Raw genomic sequence first — 21,839 nt, forward strand, 5'->3', positions numbered from 1 at the left:
TGAGAACACTTGGACACAGGAAGGGGAACATCACACACTGGGGCCTGTTGTGGGGTTGGGGGAACGGGAAGGGATAGCATTAGGAGATACAGCTGATGTAAATGACAAGTTAATGGGTGCAGCACACCAACATGGCACATGTACACATATGTAACAAACCTGCATGTTGTGCACATGTACCTTAGAACTTAAAATATAATATAAATAAATAAATAAAATTTATAAAATAAAAATACAAAAATTAGCTAGGATGGTGGCAGATGCCTGTAATTCCAGCTACTTGGGAGGCTGAGGCATGAGAATTATTTGAACCCAGGAGGCAGAGGTGGCAGTGAGCCAAGATCGTGCCACCGCACTCCAGCCTGGGTGACAGAGTGAGACTCTGGCTCAAAAAAAGAAAAACACAAAAATGGCATAGATTAAATTTGGAATGTCATTTTCAATTATAAGACAAATAATTCAGCTACAAAACAAATACAATGTAATTTGGATATGTAGGCTAAAAAGGACAAAAATCTAAAATATTTCATATTCTAAAGAGCCTGAAAATTATTTTTATTATTTCCAGGAAATGTCCGGGCACAGTGGCTCATGCCTATAATCCCAGCACTTTGGGAGGCCAAGGCAGGCAGATCACCTGAGGTCAGGAGTTCAAAACCAGCCTGACTAACATGGAGAAACCCCATCTCTACTAAAAATACAAAAAATTAGCCGGGTTTGGTGGCACATGCCTGTAATCCCAGCTACTTGGGAGGCTGAGGCAGGAGAATCACTTGAACCCAGGAGGCGGAGGCTGCGATGAGCTGAGATCATGCCATTGTACTCTAGCCTGAGAAATAGGAGTGAAACTCTGTCTCAAAAAATATATATATATTTTTTCCAGGAAAAAATAGAAAATACGTATAGGACCCTTGATTTTCCAAGCTATAATATGGTTTGGAGGAAAAAGCGAACATGTTACAGAAAGGGTTGAATAAAACTTTAAAAATGTGTCCCTATCCATCTTCTTTATGTGCTTCATAAGTTTAAATAAAATCCAAGGCAAGTATTGGCCCAGTCTATTCTAAAAAGATTCTAGGGTCAGGTATGGAGGCTCATTGCTTGGTGGTGAACTGCTTGAGCCCAGGAGTTCAAAACCAGCCTGGGCAAAATAGTAAGACCTCATCTCTGTAAACAAAAACCTAAAAAATAAAGTAATAAAATAAAGAAAGAACTGATGGTTGGGGAGAGACTCCCACCTGTGAATGACAGCTTCAGGCCATGTCCATAGAGTTTCCTCCTGCTCCTGATCTTCTCTTCCTGACTGACTACCTATGGATTTCAGACTTGCTTAGCCATACCCCATAGCAGTAAAAGCCCAGTCCTGGTAATGAAGTCTCTAACATGTATCTCTCCTACAGTTTCTGCCCCTCTGGTTGAGTTGTGACTAACAGACCAGGTATCTAAACTACTCAGTCTCTTTCATAACCTCCTTTGGATGCATTCCTTTCTCTTATGTTATCAGATCAATTAATTTTTGTTTTGAGATGTGGTAAAATCTGCTGAATGTCTATGAAAACAGCCAGATGCAAAGGTCTTGTGAATGAAATGAAGGACAATAAAGTCCACTCAAAAAAGGTGGAAACATAGAATACTAGTAAAGGGTTTAACTTACAACCTCTTAACTATGAAATCCTCAATAATTATTTAACTTTTCTCTATTCCTATCTCCCTACTTTCAAAATGAGATTCCTATTTCTGCCTATAAAGGACAGAGAAGGAACTGAGATAAGTATTAAAGCATAAAATTAGTATTATTATTGTTGTTGATGGAAATTTTTTATAAAGATATGCCAAACAGTTATCTTTCAAAGTTATTTCACTGTTTTTAATTCAAGAAAATTCCAATCTGAGCAGGTGGATTAAACGAAAAACATAAGCAAAGGGCTCATCTGAGTGATTTAGTTCTACAAATAAAGTGGAAGTGATGCTGTGTGACTTCCAAGACCACATCACAAAAGGCATTACATCTTCCTCTTTGCTTCCTTGTGAATCAAATCGCTCTAGGAGAAACCAGCTGCCATGTTGAGAGAACACACTCAAGCAGCCCGAAGAAAAGTTATATGTAGCAGGAAACTGAGGCCTCTTACCAACAGCCATAAAGGACTGAGGCCCCCTGCCAAGAGCCATGTGAATGAGCCTTCTTAGAAGCAGAACCTTCAGCCCCATTAGTGCCTTCGGGCGGGGTCTGTAAATATTCCCCGTGAAGTTGGTAAGGTCTGTATAACTGCGTCCAAGAATAAAATACACTGGAAATGAAGCAGCCCGAATACCAAGGCTAGATTTGAAAATGCAGGTGGTGGTCACATCTGTAATCCCAGCACTTTGGGAGGCCGAGGCAGGTGGATCACCTGAAGTTAGGAGTTTGACTGAGACCAGCCTGACCAGCATGGGGAAACCCCGTTTCTACTAAAAATACAAAATTAGCTGGGTGTGGTGGTGCATGCCTGTAATCCCAGCTACTCAAGAGGCTGAGGCAGGAGACTCGCTTGAACCCAGGAGGCACAGGTTGCAGTGGGCCGAGATAGCGCCATTGAACTCCAGCCTGGGCAACACCAGTGAAACTGCATCTCAAGAAAAAAAAGAAAATGCCTTGAAGATTTTGCTGGATACTCCTGGAGCACTGACTCCAGAAGCCTTCAGCCAACAAGAAGGAAGTCTGGGTACACTGAGACCATCAAATGGAAAAAGTACAAGGAGAAATCACAGAGAGAAGAGCTGCCTGTAAAGCCCTGTAGCAGCCCCCAGCTATTTAAGTCTTCCCAGCCCAAGTACCCAGACATATGAGTAATGCAGCCTTTGACATGAGTCCATCCCTACCCACGATCTGATGCAATTTCGTAAAAGACCATGACCTGCTTAGCTGAGCCCAATCTTCAGAGGAGATTGAGAAAATCTCTTCTCTTTTTCTGGAGAGAGAAAAATAAATGGTTGCTTTATAAGCCACCAGGTTTTGGGTGGTTCGTAAAGCAGTAACAGATAACCAAAATTCTCTATAAGGTAAAGGCCACCTGCTTTATGATAACTTTCTTAATTCCCCAGGCAAAAATTAGCATGGCCTTTCTTCAAGTCTTCTAATATTTGTTTACATAAGCCATGCACTAGGATCACATCCTGTGTTGGCAGCATAATTACTTGTTTCCCTGGCTCTCTAAGAGTCTAAATTCTCAGAGGGCAGCAGCTATGTGTAACAGAACTTTGTATCCACGGTACCTAGCAGAAAAATATTACTTTCTCTCTTCCCATTAAAAATTCATATAGATTACCAAGACCACAGGTATTCCTGTTACTATGTTAACACATCAAGAGGAAACAAATCCTAGTAGGAGCACAAAAATGCAGATGGCACCTCTGAGCTGCTTTGTTAGCTTCTGTGGCCTGGATCCTTATGGAATTCTTCCCTGATGATCAGAGTTTACAGAGCACTTTCACATGCATTAACTCATTTGGGTCTCTCATAACTTCATGGGTGAAGAAAGGGGGTATCATTCCTATTTTCCAGATGCAGAAAATGGAATTAAACTAATTTAGCAAATGTGTGGCACAGAGTTAGAACCTGAACTGGTGTTCTGACTCCACACGCACTGTTCTCCCCATTCGTTCTAGATGTCTCACAATGGATAACTGGCCCTAATCACACAACCATCACATTGCCATGTGCAAGTCCAAAGATAAAGATGCTGATGCTATACCTTCACACAGACTAGAAAAGGATAAGTGACACACACGATTACTAAAACTAGAGACCTTAAGAGTCCTACATATTACAATTATAAAATATTTAGTCCATTAAATATGTTAAATATATATGTGGCTTAGAGGAATCCAATTTGAAACCACTGCTTATACAACCAAATGACCAACAACTGTTCTTGCAGAGATCAGCATAAGACAAAATTACAAAAAAAAAAAAAAAAAAGTATTAAAAAGACTGGTGAGCAGAACAATGTAGTTAAGGAAATATGAAATGTAGAGTCAAAAAGACTTTCCTTAAAAGCCAAAGCCTACTATTTAACCTTGCTGGGCAAAATATTTAACTTCTCTGATCTCCAACTTCCCTTACAAAATGAGAATATCAAAATCAACATCATTTATGAGATGATTAAATGAGATACAATACATGAAAACGCCACCAAATAGTAAATGCATAAAGTTTTCTAACAAATTGTTCAGGTTCAAACACAAAACCAAATTTAGACACTGAAGGTGAACTGGTAAGGTTGGTTTGTTTTATATGTAAGTTTTCTGATTATAAATGACTTCTGCTCCTGATCACACAACCACTTTGAGGCACCCTGAATAAGCCTGTCTTCATTTAAATAACGGATGGTTCCATAAGCTCAATATTGGCACATTTATATAACATGCCAATTTTTCTAGAAAATACTAATCCTTGCCCAAAGATGCTCTTCTTAGCTAGTTGAGAGGCTGAGGCAGGAGGATTACACTGCACTCCAGCCTCAGCAACAGAGCAAGACCCCATCTAATAAAAAAGATGTTCTTCTGATACCTTAAGTATGTATTCTGCTATTCTCCTGCAATGATGTCAAAAATAATACAGAAAGCTTATTCTGCAGTTTAGTACTCAAAAGACTTACCTGCAACCCTCAGCAGCTCAGCAAGGCCCAGAAGCTTGGTAGATTGTTTATAGCATGTTGGGGACTGGGAAATACACTCCTTGATGAGACTGATCCGATCAGGGCACAATCGCACTACAAAAGAAAGACATATTAGAGACTTGGACCAGGGACATCACAAAAGGGTGTTAATGGCCTTCCTAACACAAGGCATCCAAAGAAAATGAAAATTGTGTAAGCCTTCAGATGAAGGAGAATTAAGTAAAAGTAAAAGGCATGTTTAACAAACGGCAAAATTATTATTGCTTCTGAGTAAACAATGTACAACCTTGATCTTTTCTTTATAACCAAAATTCTGAAGCATAGGAAACGAAGTATTAATCTGAAACTAGAAAAAGCTGTGTCACTATTTTATGTACCATATTGGGACTTAGGGAAAAATTTAAACAAGACAGTATTTGTATATGATACTTAGTATTATACCAGCCCCCTCACAGCTCACCTCCTAAGCCCCATTCCTTGCTCTAAATATCCATTTGCTATCTCCACTCATCACCCCAGTTTGGAGGGCAGAAGTCTTCAAAGTGCTTACTGTTGCAATTTATTAACCTTCCTCCAAACATAAGCCCAATTTTCCAACATAAACTGGATATTAGGAAAATAAAACACATCTGATCAAACCAAGTCAAACTATGAAGAAATGAAAATCACATTTAAAAAACCTTAGACAAAAGGTACTACGAATATTCTAGGAACAAATGGTACTTATTTACAGTAGAGATGGCAACCTGTAAGAAACACGGCACTGCCAGGGAGACTGGCCCCCAGTAATTATAATAACAAACAACTACGATAATAACAGCTATTGTGAAAGGAATACCACGAGCTACATCTCAGGCACTGTTGGGGGTGCTTTAATGTATATTAACCCTACACAGCAAACTCTTATTAATAGAAGGCAGGTACTATTATCCTCAAGAGAAGAAACTGAGGTGCAGAAAGGTTAAGTACTTCGGCAAAGGTCACTGAAAAAGTGATGGGACCGAAATCCAACACAGCTCGCTAAATGTTTTCACACCTTGAATCTATCCTTTCCTAAATCAGTGGCTGTTCTCCATACATCTTGTGTTCTCTGAAAACTTCTACATAGGTGAGAGGGGCCAGGGACGGGGGAGATAAAGAACAGAGGTGGTGTTTTTTCTCTGGAATGGGCTTTTTGGGGGGAAGGTAAGGATTTATTACAATTTAATGTTAAACTCATAAAAGGTTGCAAGGAAAGTACAAAGAAATCCTCTATACTCTTTGCTGAGGTTAACAGATGATTAATAATTTGTGCCTTCACACATGCCCATGTGCAATCATGCACACACACCCTCCCTGCTTCCTTCCTCTGTATATTCACACACAAATATGTATGTGCACAAATACTTATACATGTACAAATACATATACATATTTATAATACACATGTATACATGTGCATATATACACAGTTACACATATATACACACAAATATACATACACATTTATTTTTTTCTGAACCATTTGAGAATAAGTTGCAAATAACATTTCTCTTTATTGCTAAATACTTCAGTGTGTGTTTCCTAATGTTTTGACTCTCTCTTTTTTATTTTTTGAGATGGAATCTCCCTCTGTTGCCCAGGCTAGAGTGCAGTGGCACAATCTCAGCTAACTGCAACGTCTGCCTCCCAGGTTCAAGCGATTCTTCTGTCTCAGTCTCCCCAGAAGCTGGGACTACAGGCACATGCCACCACGCCTGGCTAATTTCTGTATTCTTTGTAGCGACGGGGTTTCACCATATTGGCCAGGCTGGTCTAGAACTCCTGACCTTGTGATCTTCCCTCCTCTGCCTCCCAAAGTGCTAGGATTACAGGCATGGGCCAACACACCTGACCTAGACTCTCTTAAAATGAATCTTTATGTATGTACAATAATAATTCTGTTGTGTGTGGCCTTCACTATAAAATATAAAGTAAATGTACTCTTCAGTTACTTCCTTCAAAATCACCATTGCTAATACCTACATCTGAGTATAGCTTCTACAGATTGTATTACTCTTCCCAATTATCCACTGCAACTATTCATATCCCAAATTCCTGCTTCAGTAACAGAAGGCTTGGCCCTGTGACATCTACAGGCAATTAATGTGAGTGGAAATGATACATGCCACTTCTGAGTGAACACTGTTATCTTAACAGTGGAATTGTGGAATTCCACTACAGATCTTTCCCCTCTACTGTGACAAGGCCGTGTCTCATGGGGTGGTGCTGCGGCCAACCAAAGTGGACACGATTGTGAGCAAGGAATAAGTCTGTTATCACATATTATGGAGATTCTGAGTTTTTCACTACAGCACGATTGTAAAAACTCACCGATACAGTATACTTCAAGCCTTTCCGTGCCTTATCACAATAAAAATATTGTGAATTTTTTCCTCAATATCTGCTACTATTTTGTGGGGCTTTTTCCAGATTCAGTAACATATGATAATTATGAGACAGGTACTTTTAACATATTTCTAATTTGATTTTCAAAACAAAACTTGTCGCAGATATTATTTGCATTCTGCTATGTAAAAATCTGGAGTTTTCATAGCTGCTTTTATGGCTTTGTTGATGAATTACTGTATTCCTCTTAGAGAAGCTCTAGCTTTAGTAATTCTACTAAACTGACTTCCTTACTTTTACCACTCTTTTTCTAGCTCAATAAAATCAAGGTAGAGAACTGAAACCCCACACAGCAATGGATCATCATTTTCTCTAAACTTCCATTTAATGGAACACTCATCTTTAATTATTTGTCTCCTATTGCCCTAAGCAACGCACACTACTAATATTTGAAGTACATTAAACAAATTTGGAGAGCGGGATTCTAATAGACTGCAATTACCCTGTTCAAATGACTTTTTACTTTATTTACTTACGTATTTTCTGACCCTCTGGACAATCACTATTCTAGTTCCCTTTTTCTGCTGATTTAGGGCCTGCTTAATTATATTTCAAAATGTGAACTGTCAGTTAAATAAATTCAAGCCCTAGATATTACTATCTTTCCAAGAAGGAAGAAGTGCTCAATTCCTAAAATTCCTTTCCAAACTGAATGAATGAGCATGAAAAAGATATGCATGTATGTACCTTTTAATAATTAAACTAATTTTCCTGTGGAAATCATGAATATATCTCAAGTGATTTTTTAAAAACCTTTTATAAAATACACGTATACATACACACACACAGACATATGTGTGCCTGTGTGTCTCAAATGTAAAATGCATTTTCTAACTGGCTACCTATATTCCAAATGCCCCTCAAACAATAGTTATGCAATATCAATTTCAGTCACTCGGGAATGGCAACAAAGGTCCACAACATATGAAGTTACTAGTGATGTTGTGGAAGTATTATACAAATTTGAATTGTGTAGGCCAGGAAGGTGTAATACGTAGGAGTCAGACACTTAGCTGACCAGTAAGAGGATAAGAGTTTCCTTCTTAAAGAACCTTTTACTCTCACACCTTTTCCTCAGTAGAGTATTGTCTGCTGTTACAAATGTAGGTTTTTGAGCCAAACTACCTAGGTTTGAATCCTGGCTCCACCTCTAACTAACTGGATGACCCTAGGCAACCCAGTCAAGTTACTTAACCTCCCTGTGCCTTGATTTCATCATCTGAACATTGGAAACAATACCACCACCTTACATGGCATGGTTTTATTTTGAGATAGGGTCTCGCTCTGTTGCCCAGGCTTGGGTGCAGTGGCACAATCTCAACTTACTGCAGCCTCGGTCTACTAGGACAAGCGATCCTCCTGCCTTAGCACCCCAAGTGGGACTACAGCCATGCACCACCAAACCTGGCTAATTTTTTAATTTTTTAAAAAATAGAGACGGGTTTTGCCACGTTGCCCAGGCTGGTCTCAAACTCCTGAGCTCAAGCAATCAACTCACCTCAGGCTCCCAAAGTCCTGGGATTAGAAGCATGAGCTACCATGCTGCTCAAGGCCATGGGAGCCCACCCTTTGCATCAGTGTGCCCTGGATGTGAGACATGGAGTGAAAGGATATTATTTTGGAGCTTTAAGATTTAATGACTGCCCTGCTGGGTTTCGGACTTGCAGGGGCCTGTGGCCCCTTTGCTTTGGCCAATTTCTCCCATTTGGAATGGAGGTATTTATCCAATGCCTGTAACCCATTGGATCTTGGAAGTAACTAGCTTGCTTTTGATTTTACAGGTTCCTAGGTAGAAGGGACTTGTCCTGTCACAGATGAGATTTTGGACTTGAACTTTTGAGTTAATCCTGAAATGAGTTAAGACTTTGGGGGACTGCAGGGAAGGCACGATTGGTTTTGAAACGTGAGGACATGAGACTTGGGAGGGGCCTGCGTGAAACGATATGGTTAGGCTTTGTGTCCCCACCCAAATCTCATCTTGAATTGTAATCTCCAGGTGTTGAGGGAATGACCTGGTGGAAGGTGACTGGATCATGGGGGCGGTTTCCCCCATGCTGTTCTCTTGAGATTGAGTTCTCACTAGTACTGATGGTTTAAAAGCGTGGCACTTCCTCGTTCTCAAATACACTCTTCTCTTTCCCAGCAACCGATGAAGAAGATCCTCGCTTCCCCTTTGCCTTCTGCCATGACTGTAAGTTTCCTGACACCTCCCCCGTCATGTGGAACTGTGAGTCAATTAAACCTCTTACCTTTATAAATTACCCAGTCTTGGGTATTTCTTTATAGCAGTGTAAGAACAGGTTAATACAATGCCCAAAAGGCATTTTGTGAATTAGTGAATACATATAAAGTATATTTGGAACATAAAAATCACTCAATAAATATTAGCTATATTATTATCTACTGACATATTCACAGAAATACTTATAAAGTGGAATCTTCTAATACTAGGTTTCTCCAGATATAACTTACAGGACTGTGTAAGGAATATTTTATTAGTATCCCAATCTGAGAAATGTGAACCTCAAAGACACTGTTGCCACAGGTTACACAGCTCAAAGTGGCTGCACCATAATGTAAGCTCACACATGACACTCTGGGGTAATCCTGTCTCATTATCAGTGTGACAGCCCTGTAAAGTCATAGGATGTGCCTTGTCCCCGTCATTATTTCAGTTCCCAGAGTAGGGTAAGTGCCTAAATTTATGTTTATTAAAGAAAGCAAAGGCGGGGAGGTGGAGAGAGGGCAATGAACAGATGCTGAGGAGGGAGGGGAAGAACGTGAGGAAGAAAGGAAACAGGAATGAAGAGAAAGGAAGCAGGGAGAATGAGAAGACAGATGAGACCACACTAATTCTATGATTATTTAAAAAATACCTTTAAGTATCAAAAATAATCATTGATATTGTACAGTCCTTACTATATCTTAGGCACTATAAATGTATACATATTCCTTATAAGCAATTCTGTAAGATTCTTATTAGTACCCCCACTTGGTAAATGAGAAAACCTAAAGAAAGGTTAAAACTTGCCCCCAGTTACCCAGTAATAAGTGGCAGAAGTAGCTCCAGGCTGAGTATAACTAAAATGCTATAAGTCAGAAAAGCTGACATGCCCTATTATAGAAAGAACATGTGGACCAAATGAAATATTCAAAGGCTGCTCGTTTAAATATTAAGAAAAATTTACATAAACACCCAAAATAAAGAGAAAAGCATACACATACACACACACACAAATATTTCACAGAAGACTCACACATAGGGAGTCATTTTTACATGCGACTTCCATTCCTCTTTTCAATTAGCTCATTGATTACAACTTAGTTAGAAATGCTTGCCTTTACTTGACAAGAAACAGCAACTCCTGGAGTGTAGGCAAAGAAAGCTTCAAAACAAAGCAAAATGACAAAATGAACTATGTACACTGACTACAATAAAAATACCTAAACCATAAATTTCTAAATATCAAGTTGTTTTCTTTCTCCAATATTACTGATGAATACAAAAGAAGCTAAAACCTAAATGGCATCTGTGAGATAAACACAACAAAAAGTATACAAAGGCAATATTCCATCTTCACATTCGGAAGGTTTTCTGACAGTCATTCTAATGGGAAACTCCAAATCAATATATCAAGGTGGAAAGCTGTCAAGACATGAAAGCAAATGTCTTTCTTAAAATACTCCTCAGTCAGAAAATTCTCAGAAGCTACAGCAGGGCAGCGGTTTTGGTTGCGGGTATTCAAATCCAGCAGCCGATATACATATCACCAGCCAAAAATACTGCTAATTGATCAGCACAGAAAATCAGGGCTCAATGTAATATTTCAAAATCCAGTAGCACTTGGGTGGAGTGTAAGAAAAATTTTTTGTATTATACCAATCTGCTTGAATTATATAAGGAGGTAAAACACAGACACACAGATACACACACACACACACATACACACACACACACACAGTTAAATGTGTAACAGCATGGACTAACAAGAGATAAAAACAGAGCAAAAGCTTCATTGTGCTCTGGATTCTTCCTTGACTAAAACTGCAATTAAATAAATATTTGAGGGGGAAGTAGTTAATGACTTCAGACATTTAAGAATAAAAATCTTCACAATTTTAAGAAGTTTTGAGCTCAAAAATTACATGAATTGTACAAATGAATAAAATTTTCTAGTGATTTAGCAATCACATTAGATAAAATTGCTGAAGATACCACAAGATAGTTATAATCACATACAAATTGTTTCCAAACAATGATATTCAAAGTAATAATATTACCTCTTTTGAGTCTAATAATTTTTTTGAGACAGGGTCTAGGTCTGTTGCCCAGGCTGGAATGCAATGGCATGATCATGGCTTACTGCAGCCTCAACTTCCTGGGCTCAAGCAGTCCTCCCACCTCAGCCTCCTGAGTAGCTGGGACTACATACGCATGCCATTACATTCGGCTAACTTTTAAAATTTTTGTAGAGACAGGGTCTCACTATGTTGCCCAGGCTGGTCTCAAGCTTTTGGACTTAAGTGAACCTCCTACATCAGCGTCCCAAAGTGCTGGGATTACAGGTGTGAGCCACTGTGCCCAGCCTAATGAGTTTGTCTGAGATGCAAAACTTTAACTTTTAGTCAAGTCACATTGGAAACCCACTGAAAACATGAGAATGTCTCTACTGGCCCATATCCTCTAAAATCCATCCAACTCTAATCATTACACAGGACAAAGACACCAAGGAACTCATAAGAAATCTAAACCTCTGCCACCATCAGTCTCAAATATTTCCAGAGTTAAGAACAGAGGTAACAGATTACAAGGAAGCCAGCCAAGCACACTGCTAATAATACCAAGCCACTCTGGTCATTTAGGGCGCAGAGGTCCAGGATTTAATGCAACAGAAAATCTACCTTCCTCAACAGGGAAGGTCAGGTTTCAGGTCCAGTACACCATGAGATGCAAACAGTCCTCACGGCATAAATAGATGAGACAAGTGACTCTTTAACAGAATGCCTGTTCGGGATGATACCTAGGTGACTTTTATATTTAAATGAAAGAAGTTGAATAATATTAAGATATCTCTAGTAATTAAATTCTAAACAAAAATTTCCTATCATTCCCTCTTTTAAAAAAATAGATGGACTTAAAGAATATACTGACACAAGCATAAAAAGAAAAAACTATTTTTATTTACAGCTAGTTATAAATCTATGCAACGGAAACAAAATACAGAAATAACTTGTATACCAAAACTGATATAAATCTGATACGTTCTCAGGCATAATCCCCAGCATCTTTCTTTTGTTTTTACCCTACAGCCTCACTGCTCTGTTACTGATGTTATTTCTTTAAATGTTATACATGTGAACTTTAAAAAATAAATTTATAGTAAAATGTTGGCTTTATTTTTTCTTTTGGGTTTCCACTTGAGATTTCATTTAAAATAATGGGTCAAGGGCAGGATCTATCGCTAATGGATTACATGACCAAAGCTACTCTTTAGTTTTAAAAACTGAAAAAGAATACTAGTAAATTACTGCAATGTAAGTTAGTAACAATGCAACAGTAAGTAGAAAACTCACCTTGCAAAGGCAGGATCTTTACCCCAAATTCTTCAAGACATCCAACGGCTTGGATAAGATCTAGCTCCTCTTGAATGGCAGGGGGTCTGTCTGTTATCAGTTGTAGGCAGCACCTAGAAGAAATTAGATAAATTTTTAAAAAGAAGCAACGTATGTTCCCCCTTCTATATTCAACAACATGAGATCCAACGCATATTTACCAAAAATCTACTACATCCCAGGAATTCATTCCGCTGGATGCCTTCGGTTATCTTAATCCTCGCGGTAAGCCTGTGAGGTAGGCAAACATCATCATCTATCTGCCTTTTCAGGGAGCTAAAACTGAAGCTCACGGAAGTGAAGTAATTGCCTACAGCTACATTCACAGTACAAAATGGCATCATGGTAGGAAGCACCATAACTCTGTGTTTAGTGCCGTTTTTACTGTTGAATGCAAACGTAATGATTATATTACAAAAATTTCTTTAAAGGATAAAGTTCAGATAATTTCCAGTTTCCCTTCTAAGAAAAACAGAAATGTCTTGATTTGGTCATAATTTGGTCTCTCAAAAGAAACAAGAAATGACTTAGGAAACTGCACAGAGAACATGCTTCTGATCAAAAAGGAGGAATCTGTTGGTAATATACAGTCCTGAGATGAACTACAGAAGAAAGTGATTTGCTAAGCTAAGAATGTGGGATTCCCATGGAGTATTTTAAGTAAGTTTTTGTTCAAATTCAAAGAAACTGCATTTAATAAAAGTTTCATTTAATGAATAAACTCATTCTCTAAAGGTGTTTAGAGGAACATTGGAATGTAAGACTAGAAAGATAGATCAGACGGTAAAGGGCTCATGAATGCTAGAATCACAGATCATGAGATGCAGGCATCTAAGCCCCAGCATGGCATTCACATGACTGAGTGACAGATACGGGCCTAGCCTGCCCTTGTAAAACTGGAGGATTTAAATCAATTGTGCACTCACATCTACTGTTCATTCAAGTGTGAAAGGTCTATAACCTCTTTGTGGTTTCTATCAAAACTGTAAATGCACTTTTTTACATTTGTTTCCTCTAGACCCAGGAATTACAAATAAATTCTAAATTACAAATAAATTCTCAAAATTTATATTACAGATAGGCTCACATGTGCTCAAAGACATATAATGATTGATGCTCACTACCAGACTGTTTTTAAAAATGAAAGAAAGCATATCGAATCAGGAACAAATTAAATAAATCATATAATGGAATATTCTACAACCATCAAAAAGGAATAAAATACATCTGTCTGTACTCACATGAAATACCTTCAATACAGAGTATGAGTGAAAAATAAAACAGCGCACAGAAACGTATGCATAATAGTAAGAATTTATTCATGACTTAAGAAAGAAGAGGTAACATTTGATAAAAAGTTTTGGAAGGATACATAAGAAATCAATATTTAAAAATGACTGAAGGATAAAGTTAGGAGAACTAGAATGAGGAGGGAGACTTATTGTCAATACATACATCCTTTTTGTATTGTTTGGCTATCTATTGCTTCCTCAACAATTTATTTACAAAGAGTTTATAAATAACTGTTTAATCAGTAAGAATGTATGGGCTATTTCCTGTATTCAATATAGCTGTGAACACTGAAATGCACCCAGGCTCACAGGTCACAGTCAGTTTGGTACCACATTATACACACAGGGCATGTTCATGAAATGAAGGTGTGTCCTTGTGGGAGAGACAGAGATGCAATGAAGGGGAAATACAGAAGGACCAGCTTTTTAAATGATCTCTGGGAAACACCTGCCAAAAAGATTGAGGTGAAATACAATTCCCAGTTTCAAAAGCTATTCTATTTGGTATTTTCATCATTCGAAATAAAAATAGAATCGCTTAGGAAAAAAGAAAGAGCTAACTGCTTTAAACAACTTTGTCAAGTTCAATAACATGGTTAGTGAAAACGTAATTCCTTCTGAGATAAGATATCACTGGTGGGGGGGTGGAAATGGGGGGGACTCAGTGGAGGAGTTACTTTTAAGCTTTGCTGGCTCTGAAATAACTATTAGTCATGTGGGGGGAAAATCAATCTCTCCAATATATCCTTTTTGTATTGTTTAAATATTTATTGTTTCCTCAATAAAATGTTAATTAATAAATAATGCCTTAATCAGTAAGAATGTACGAGTTATTTTCTACATTCAACATAACTATAAACACTGAAATATACTCAGGCTCACAGGTTGCAATCAGCGCAGTGCCACGTTACACACATACGGCATGCTTGTAAAATGAAGGTGTTCCAATTGCTACCATAATCAAAATATCAAAATAAATTCCAAATAAAGATAAAACTGAAATGTAAAAAATAAAACTATCAAAGCACTAAAAAATATGAAAAACTGTCTTACTAGTCTTGGGAATTAAAGTCTTTCAAAGGATGACAGTAAAGACAGAAATTATAAAAGAACCACAATTTTAAAAGAATTCTGAATAGCAATTGGAAAGATAAATCACATATAATACAAACTTGGCAATGTAGTAAAATATTTGAGATAAGCATAGGGCAAACGTTCCTTATGCTCCAAAATAAGCTCTTAAGAATCAATAGTAAAAAGATGAACACCCCAAAAGAAAAATAATTAAAGCTAGAAATAAGTTTCAAATGTTAAAGTGCAAATGAAGCTGTTCAACAGGCAAACACTGGAAAGACTGAAAATTAATTTAGAGAAGGGGCCCTTTAGTGCCTTAGGTAATGGAAAAGAAAGTGGTGCCATTTGATAACAAACATCAAAATTTTGCATGTGCTTATCCTTTGATCCAGCAATTCCTCTTGCATTATCCATCTACAACAGGCATAGTTCTAACCACTTTACATACTCAGTTAATATTACAACAGCCCTATGATATGATCCTACTATTATCCACATTTTGCAGGTGAAGAACCTGAGGTCCTGATGACTGGCCCAACGTCACAGCGCTGTTAGCTGAAAAAAAGTGGATTTGCACATAGACATCTGGCTGGAGAAACTGCTGTGTTCTTAACCTCTATACTCTGCTGCTTCTCGGACAATGAAAAGGTGTATTAAATGCAGTCAGAAAAGAACTAAACAAATCTAGCACAACCACTCGACACAATGCCGTAAAGCATATGGAAATGCTGCAGATCTGTACTACCTTCATAAACAACTGAAAAAAAGTGTGTAATAACAAGAAATGTATAGTATTATCTCATTTTTGTAAAACTATACACAGGTATAATGTGCAAAATAGTGGGAAAATGATTGGGCTCAAAAATCTCATTACTTTGTTTAAATAGTGAGTGGATAATTCCTATCAAATAAAATGTATAATCTCTTACAGACTGTTAACCAGAAAATCTGAGAAAACAGGATAAACTTAGGATGTACAGTGTTGCAAAAGCAGACACAGTAAGAATAACAAATAAGTAAATAATTTGCTAGAGACCATAGCCACCTTATTACTGAAGAGATTCTACCTTTCTTCAGTTTATTTGATCAAGAAACAAAAAACGAGCGATTACATGACAAACTCAGGGGTTCCGAAAAATTGTCAGTTGCCTTGAGGAAGAAAAAATAAATTAAAAAGTACGTCTCTAGAAATGAATGAGGATCAACACAGCTCTGAGTAAGAAAAGTAGAGCACAGTCTAGAAAGGGGATCTCAGACAAAGAGAAACAAAACAGACTCAGATGTCCAGGGTACAAATGGAAGGAGAAATACGTATTAGAGGAACTAGACACTGCAAACAAGAGTTGGAAAATGACTAGGAGTGGCAAGAACAGCAGCGTATCACTCAGAAGGCAGGGGACAGCGGACGTAATACAATTGAAGATGTGCCTCAACTTACAATGCGGTTATGTCCCAATAAACCCATTGCAAGTTGAAAATATCATAAATTCAAAATGCATATTTAATACACCTAACCTAACAAATATCATAGCTTAGTTAAGCTGACCTTAAAAGTGCTAAGAACACTTCCATTAGCCTACAGCTTGGCTAGGCTTTTAATCATCGAACACAAAGACTATTTTATAGGAAAATGTTGAATTTCTCATGTAATTTACTGAATACTGAACTGAAAGTGAAAAACACAATGGTTGTATGAGTACTCAAAGTACTGTTTCTACTGAATGCATATCACGTTTACACTATCATAAAGTTGAAAAACTGAAAGTTGAACCGTCTCAAGTTGGGGACCGTCTGTAAACTGCTTTTCTGAAATGCTGAACAAGGAAGATTATCTTTTTTAAGCTTTTAAGATTCATTAATACAGAGGTGACACATATTTTATTCCTTGATCTGTATTTATTAGGCTCTTTTAATTTTATAAAAAAAACTTTATAAAAAGCAACCTTAAATCCTGAATCAAGTCTTCTAAAAAAAATCACCGCAATTGTGTATACCTAATTATGAGAACTCAGATCATGAACACACCTTACTAGTGTTAAATAAGAGGAGTGGGCTAAAATCGGAGTACAATGGGGACAAGAGAGGAATTGAATTTATAGTCGAGAAATTTCAGCCACGAAGTGACTTCTAAGCTTTATCATCTAATCAGGTCCCTTGTCTCTTTTTTTTTTTCCCCAAAGATTTATGCCCTGGCATTTAGGTCCCTTAGGTCCCTTATCTCTAAACAAAGTGAAAGCTACATGAACAAGACAGACATCACCTATGCATGCCGAAAATTTTCAGAACTTGAATTTATAGGCTATCGCATGAATCTCTTCCAAGAGAAGAGAAATACACAGCCTTATAGATAATCAGCCAAAATGACCATGAGAAAGCGTGCTGGAGAAAAAGGTTTAAGCTGATGGACATTCATAACATTGTTTTCTTTTTATATTCAAGCAAAAAAATAACTGTGCCCCATATAGTGTAGTCAATCTGTACCTGTGATATTATATTTTGTAAAGGAAAAATAACAACACAGTTTGTACATTCTGACTTTCCCCCTCCATCTTAGAGAAGAATATGGAGTTACTCTACCTGGCGAGATCCATGCAGCTATCAGTGAGGTTGGTAGAAGAATTGAAGTACTCTCTGCTGGCAGCCAAAACCAAGTCAATACTCTTTTCGTAACTGACCCTGTAGTGGGGTTTCCCTTTATGGGCTATACCAGCTGGGGGATTTTCTGAACAAGCACTGCAGTGCATCATCTGTCCAGCCAGGTGGATGTTTTCAAGGCGACTAGAGCACAGAAGGCTTTCTGTAAATATCTGGAAAAAAGGAGAAACTGGAATTAGCTATAAAAAGGGAAGATTCAATTCTCAATGAAATGAAGGCTCTGAAATCCAAATGAAAGAAATTAAAAAACACATCCATCCTAGAGGTGGTGGCTGCACAGCATTGTAAATGACAATGAACTGTATACTTTGAAATGGTTAATTTTACATTCTGTGAATTTCCCCTCAATCAAAAAAGTCAATCTTTTAGAAAGAATAATTTCATTGACTAAACCAAAATTAAGCATAATAATGTATTACAATAAATACTTAGGTCAACTATCTAAAATTGATATTCATTAAAAACAGGATTAGACATACTATCCCACTCTCAACAGGGCCCATTTTGCTTAAAACTATTTTTAACCATTTCTTTTTTTTCTCTTTTTCCTAATTTTAATTTTCATTTTTGATATGGGTTCTTGCTATGATATGTTCAGCCCATAGGCTGGTCTCAAACTCTTCAGCTCAAGCAATCATCTCACCTTGGCTTCCCAAAGTGTTGGGATTAAAGGTATGAGTCACTGCACCCGATCACATTTTAATTTTTTTTTTTTTTTTTTTTTTTGAGAGGGAGTCTCGCTCTGTTGCCCAGGCTGGAGTGCAGTGGCCGGATCTCAGCTCACTGCAAGCTCCGCCTCCCGGGTTCACGCCATTCTCCTGCCTCAGCCTCCGGAGTAGCTGGGACTACAGGCTCCCGCCACCTCGCCCGGCTAGTTTTTTGTATTTTTTTTAGTAGAGACGGGGTTTCACCGTGTTAGCCAGGATGGTCTTGATCTCCGGACCTCGTGATCCGCCCGTCTCGGCCTCCCAAAGTGCTGGGATTACAGGTTTGAGCCACCGCTCCCGGCCCCATTTTAATTTCTTAAAAGAAAAATCTTTGAATATAATACAGCTTGGGCCGGGCGCGGTGGCTCAAGCCTGTAATCCCAGCACTTTGGGAGGCCGAGACGGGCGGATCACGAGGTCAGAAGATCAAGACCACCCTGGCTAACACGGTGAAACCCCGTCTCTACTAAAAAATACAAAAAACTAGCCGGGCGAGGTGGCGGGCGCCCGTAGTCCCAGCTACTCGGGAGGCTGAGGCAGGAGAATGGCGTAAACCCGGGAGGCGGAGCTTGCAGTGAGCTGAGATCTGGCCACTGCACTCCAGCCCGGGCGACAGAGCAAGACTCCGTCTCAAAAAAAAAAAAGAATATAATACAGCTTGAAGCATCTGAATTCAGTCTTATGAACCAGTCATGCCACAAATGCTATACTTACAAGCAGTCATTAAAATTAAAGTATATTATAATGCTGAGTTTTTTAATAATGTACATATTAAAAATTATTTAAATAAAACAAGAGATACTGAAGATATTCATACAAATATCACTGTACTCTACTAGGCAACTAACATCGATTAACACAAAATTACTTCTATAATTGAGATTGTTTACATAAACAAAGCAATCCTTTTAAACGTACACTAACAACGTTACATATAATTAGTCTAAGAACTTCCCCCAAAATGTACTCCCGTCACTCTATAGTTGAATGAGGATAGCACAGAAATAAGAGATTTCTAAAAAGTAACATTTAATGGAGAAGCAAGAGTTTCAATATAATTAAGAAGACCATCCAATCTTCACAAGATGCCCTTATTTTCACTTCTTTGTGTCTAGGCTTCCTGCAGAAGGCATTTTTAGACAAGTCTTTGCTAAGATGTCTGATAAGGATAAAAACACTGTATCTAAGAGGGATCCGCTATAAAACAGATACTGTGACAGAAAGCAAACTATTAAAGAGCAACCCTAATCACTTATATCTGACAGATGAAAATGGCTTACAATATGTCTAATCCAGATGACTTATATGTCATAGTTTCTCCATATATCTCTGGTCTACTCAAGTAAGCAGTAAAGAGTCAATGTCCAATACTGAAAAATATACTTGCCCTAAAACTTGGAACAGTTTGCTAAAATGAACAACATAGATTTCTGTTCTACAGGCTATATATAAATCTTTATCTAACATTTTCAAAATTATGCCACTAGAACTTTCAAATTATTTTCCAAGGACAGCAAACTCTAACAACCAAGTCACTAAGACAACAGAGCATATTTTAAATGATATTTAAATTTTTAAGTCTGTCAAATTTTTACTACTGTCTCCTACAGCCTTTTCAAAACTGTTATGATATGCTTTCAAATGTTTTCTCCACAAGGGAGACCCATGGACAGAAGTCATTAAAATACCAAAGCCTAATAAAAAGGTGTTAAAATATTTTTAAAACATAATATAATGAGTTGTTTTGATGGATTACTCCACACAGAAAATAATTCAAATGTAATATACTTACTGCCAATTTTACAATCAGAATCAGAAACAGGAATGAATCAAAATAATGCCACTCCAATGTAAAAACACTACCTCAAACATACTAGTGACAGCTGGGTTTTAAATCTCATGTGCATACAAATTGTGTTCTAATGAAGTTGGTTTCAGGTTTTGCTTTAGATGCAAAAGGGGAAGACACTGGCAGTTGTATGTGGTCAGAGACTGTAATCATCAATAGAAACATTAGTTATTCATGCATTTAAAAACTTGAAATTCAAATACGAAACCATTCATTTCTCAACAGTATACATTAGCACTCTTTTGTTAAAATCGCCCTGAATTTAAAAACTAAACAATTTCACAAAGCAGAGACCTATTTTTACAATTCTAATTTCATCAATGGGTTATGCTTTGCAGTATAAGAGCAAAGCGACACAAGAAATACTCTTTATGATTTTGTATCTGGCTTACTTAACAAGAAAATTCAAATAAAAAAACTTGTTTTCGATTGCATCTTATTAAAAATGAGTTAGGTCATTTTTTCCACACAAATGGATATATATATATTGGTAAACTGCCTCTGACTTGGAGATTTTACACATATAAAATGGAAATATAAATACTGGTAATCTGCCTCTGACTTGGAGATTGGACACACACACACACACACACACACACACACACACACACACGTGTATATATCTCTTCCAAATTAATGAGTAAATCCCCCTGGATTATACTCCCAGTCAACTGACAACCATTTCTTACGTATCCTTTATATTCCATATGTTATAAAACGCATTAGGGGATATGAGAGTCCACATGATATAATAATGTCTGTCTAGGAGCTGATGACCAAATGAAAAAAATGCACAAATAAACAAATAACTACATTTTAAAGAAAGATTATAGTAGAGGCAACTTATGAGGAAGGACAAAGGAAGGTATCCTAGAAAACATAATTAGTGAGCTGAGCTCTGAACTTTAATTTCGAGTTTTCTAAGTAAAGGAAAGAGGAATATATTCCAGGCCAAGGGAACAATGTGTGCAAAGTGACGGAAACATGAAACAGCAGGGTGGACGGAGGAACTGATGACAGGCTTGATGGTGCTACTGCAACACAGGGTACATGACGGACAGTGACAAAAGTGGAAGGGGTAAGGGAGCTGGCATCTTCTGTAGCTTTCTATGTCATGCTAAGGAGTAGAGCTACTTTTTGATTATTGATAGGGAACAACAACACATTTTTAGAAGGAGTGTGTCATGAAAAGATTTGTTTTAGAAAAATACTTTTTTATCAGTGTAAACTAGAGTTGGAGGTAGGGAAACAAGTATGCGGATTGCTGCAGTTCAGCAGAGATGAAGACAGGACAGATTTCAAGGTCTTTCTCAGATGGATTAGACAAGTTTTAGTGACCAATAAAACTATGGAAGTGAGAAAAGTCAAGTACAATTCACATTTTCTAGCTGATGATTAACCTATTAAACAGATAGTGTTGTAATGAAAAAAGACAAGGGAGACAGGAGGTTAAGGAATAAAGCGCTCAACCTATAAGCACTAGTTAGTTATTGGCTATTATTAAATAATATTACTTCCAGGGTAGCTTATGGTCATCATTCTTGCATTCAATAAACCATAACAA

General features: G+C 37.6%; 1 protein-coding gene across 1 annotated transcript in view; it reads right to left on the minus strand.

The window, feature by feature from the left end:
- NBAS (neuroblastoma amplified sequence) overlaps window positions 1–21,839 on the minus strand; it is a 406,203-nt gene that overhangs the window by 197,995 nt on the left and 186,369 nt on the right. The window contains exons 30-32 of the mRNA XM_011942078.1: window positions 17,642–17,871; window positions 12,660–12,772; window positions 4,638–4,751 (exon numbers count right to left, since the gene is read on the minus strand). Of these exons, the coding sequence (XP_011797468.1) occupies window positions 4,638–4,751; window positions 12,660–12,772; window positions 17,642–17,871 (457 nt within the window). The remainder of the gene's footprint in view (window positions 1–4,637; window positions 4,752–12,659; window positions 12,773–17,641; window positions 17,872–21,839) is intronic.

Source organism: Colobus angolensis, unplaced genomic scaffold (assembly GCF_000951035.1).
Source record: "Colobus angolensis palliatus isolate OR3802 unplaced genomic scaffold, Cang.pa_1.0 Scaffold205, whole genome shotgun sequence".
NCBI lineage: Eukaryota > Metazoa > Chordata > Mammalia > Primates > Cercopithecidae > Colobus > Colobus angolensis.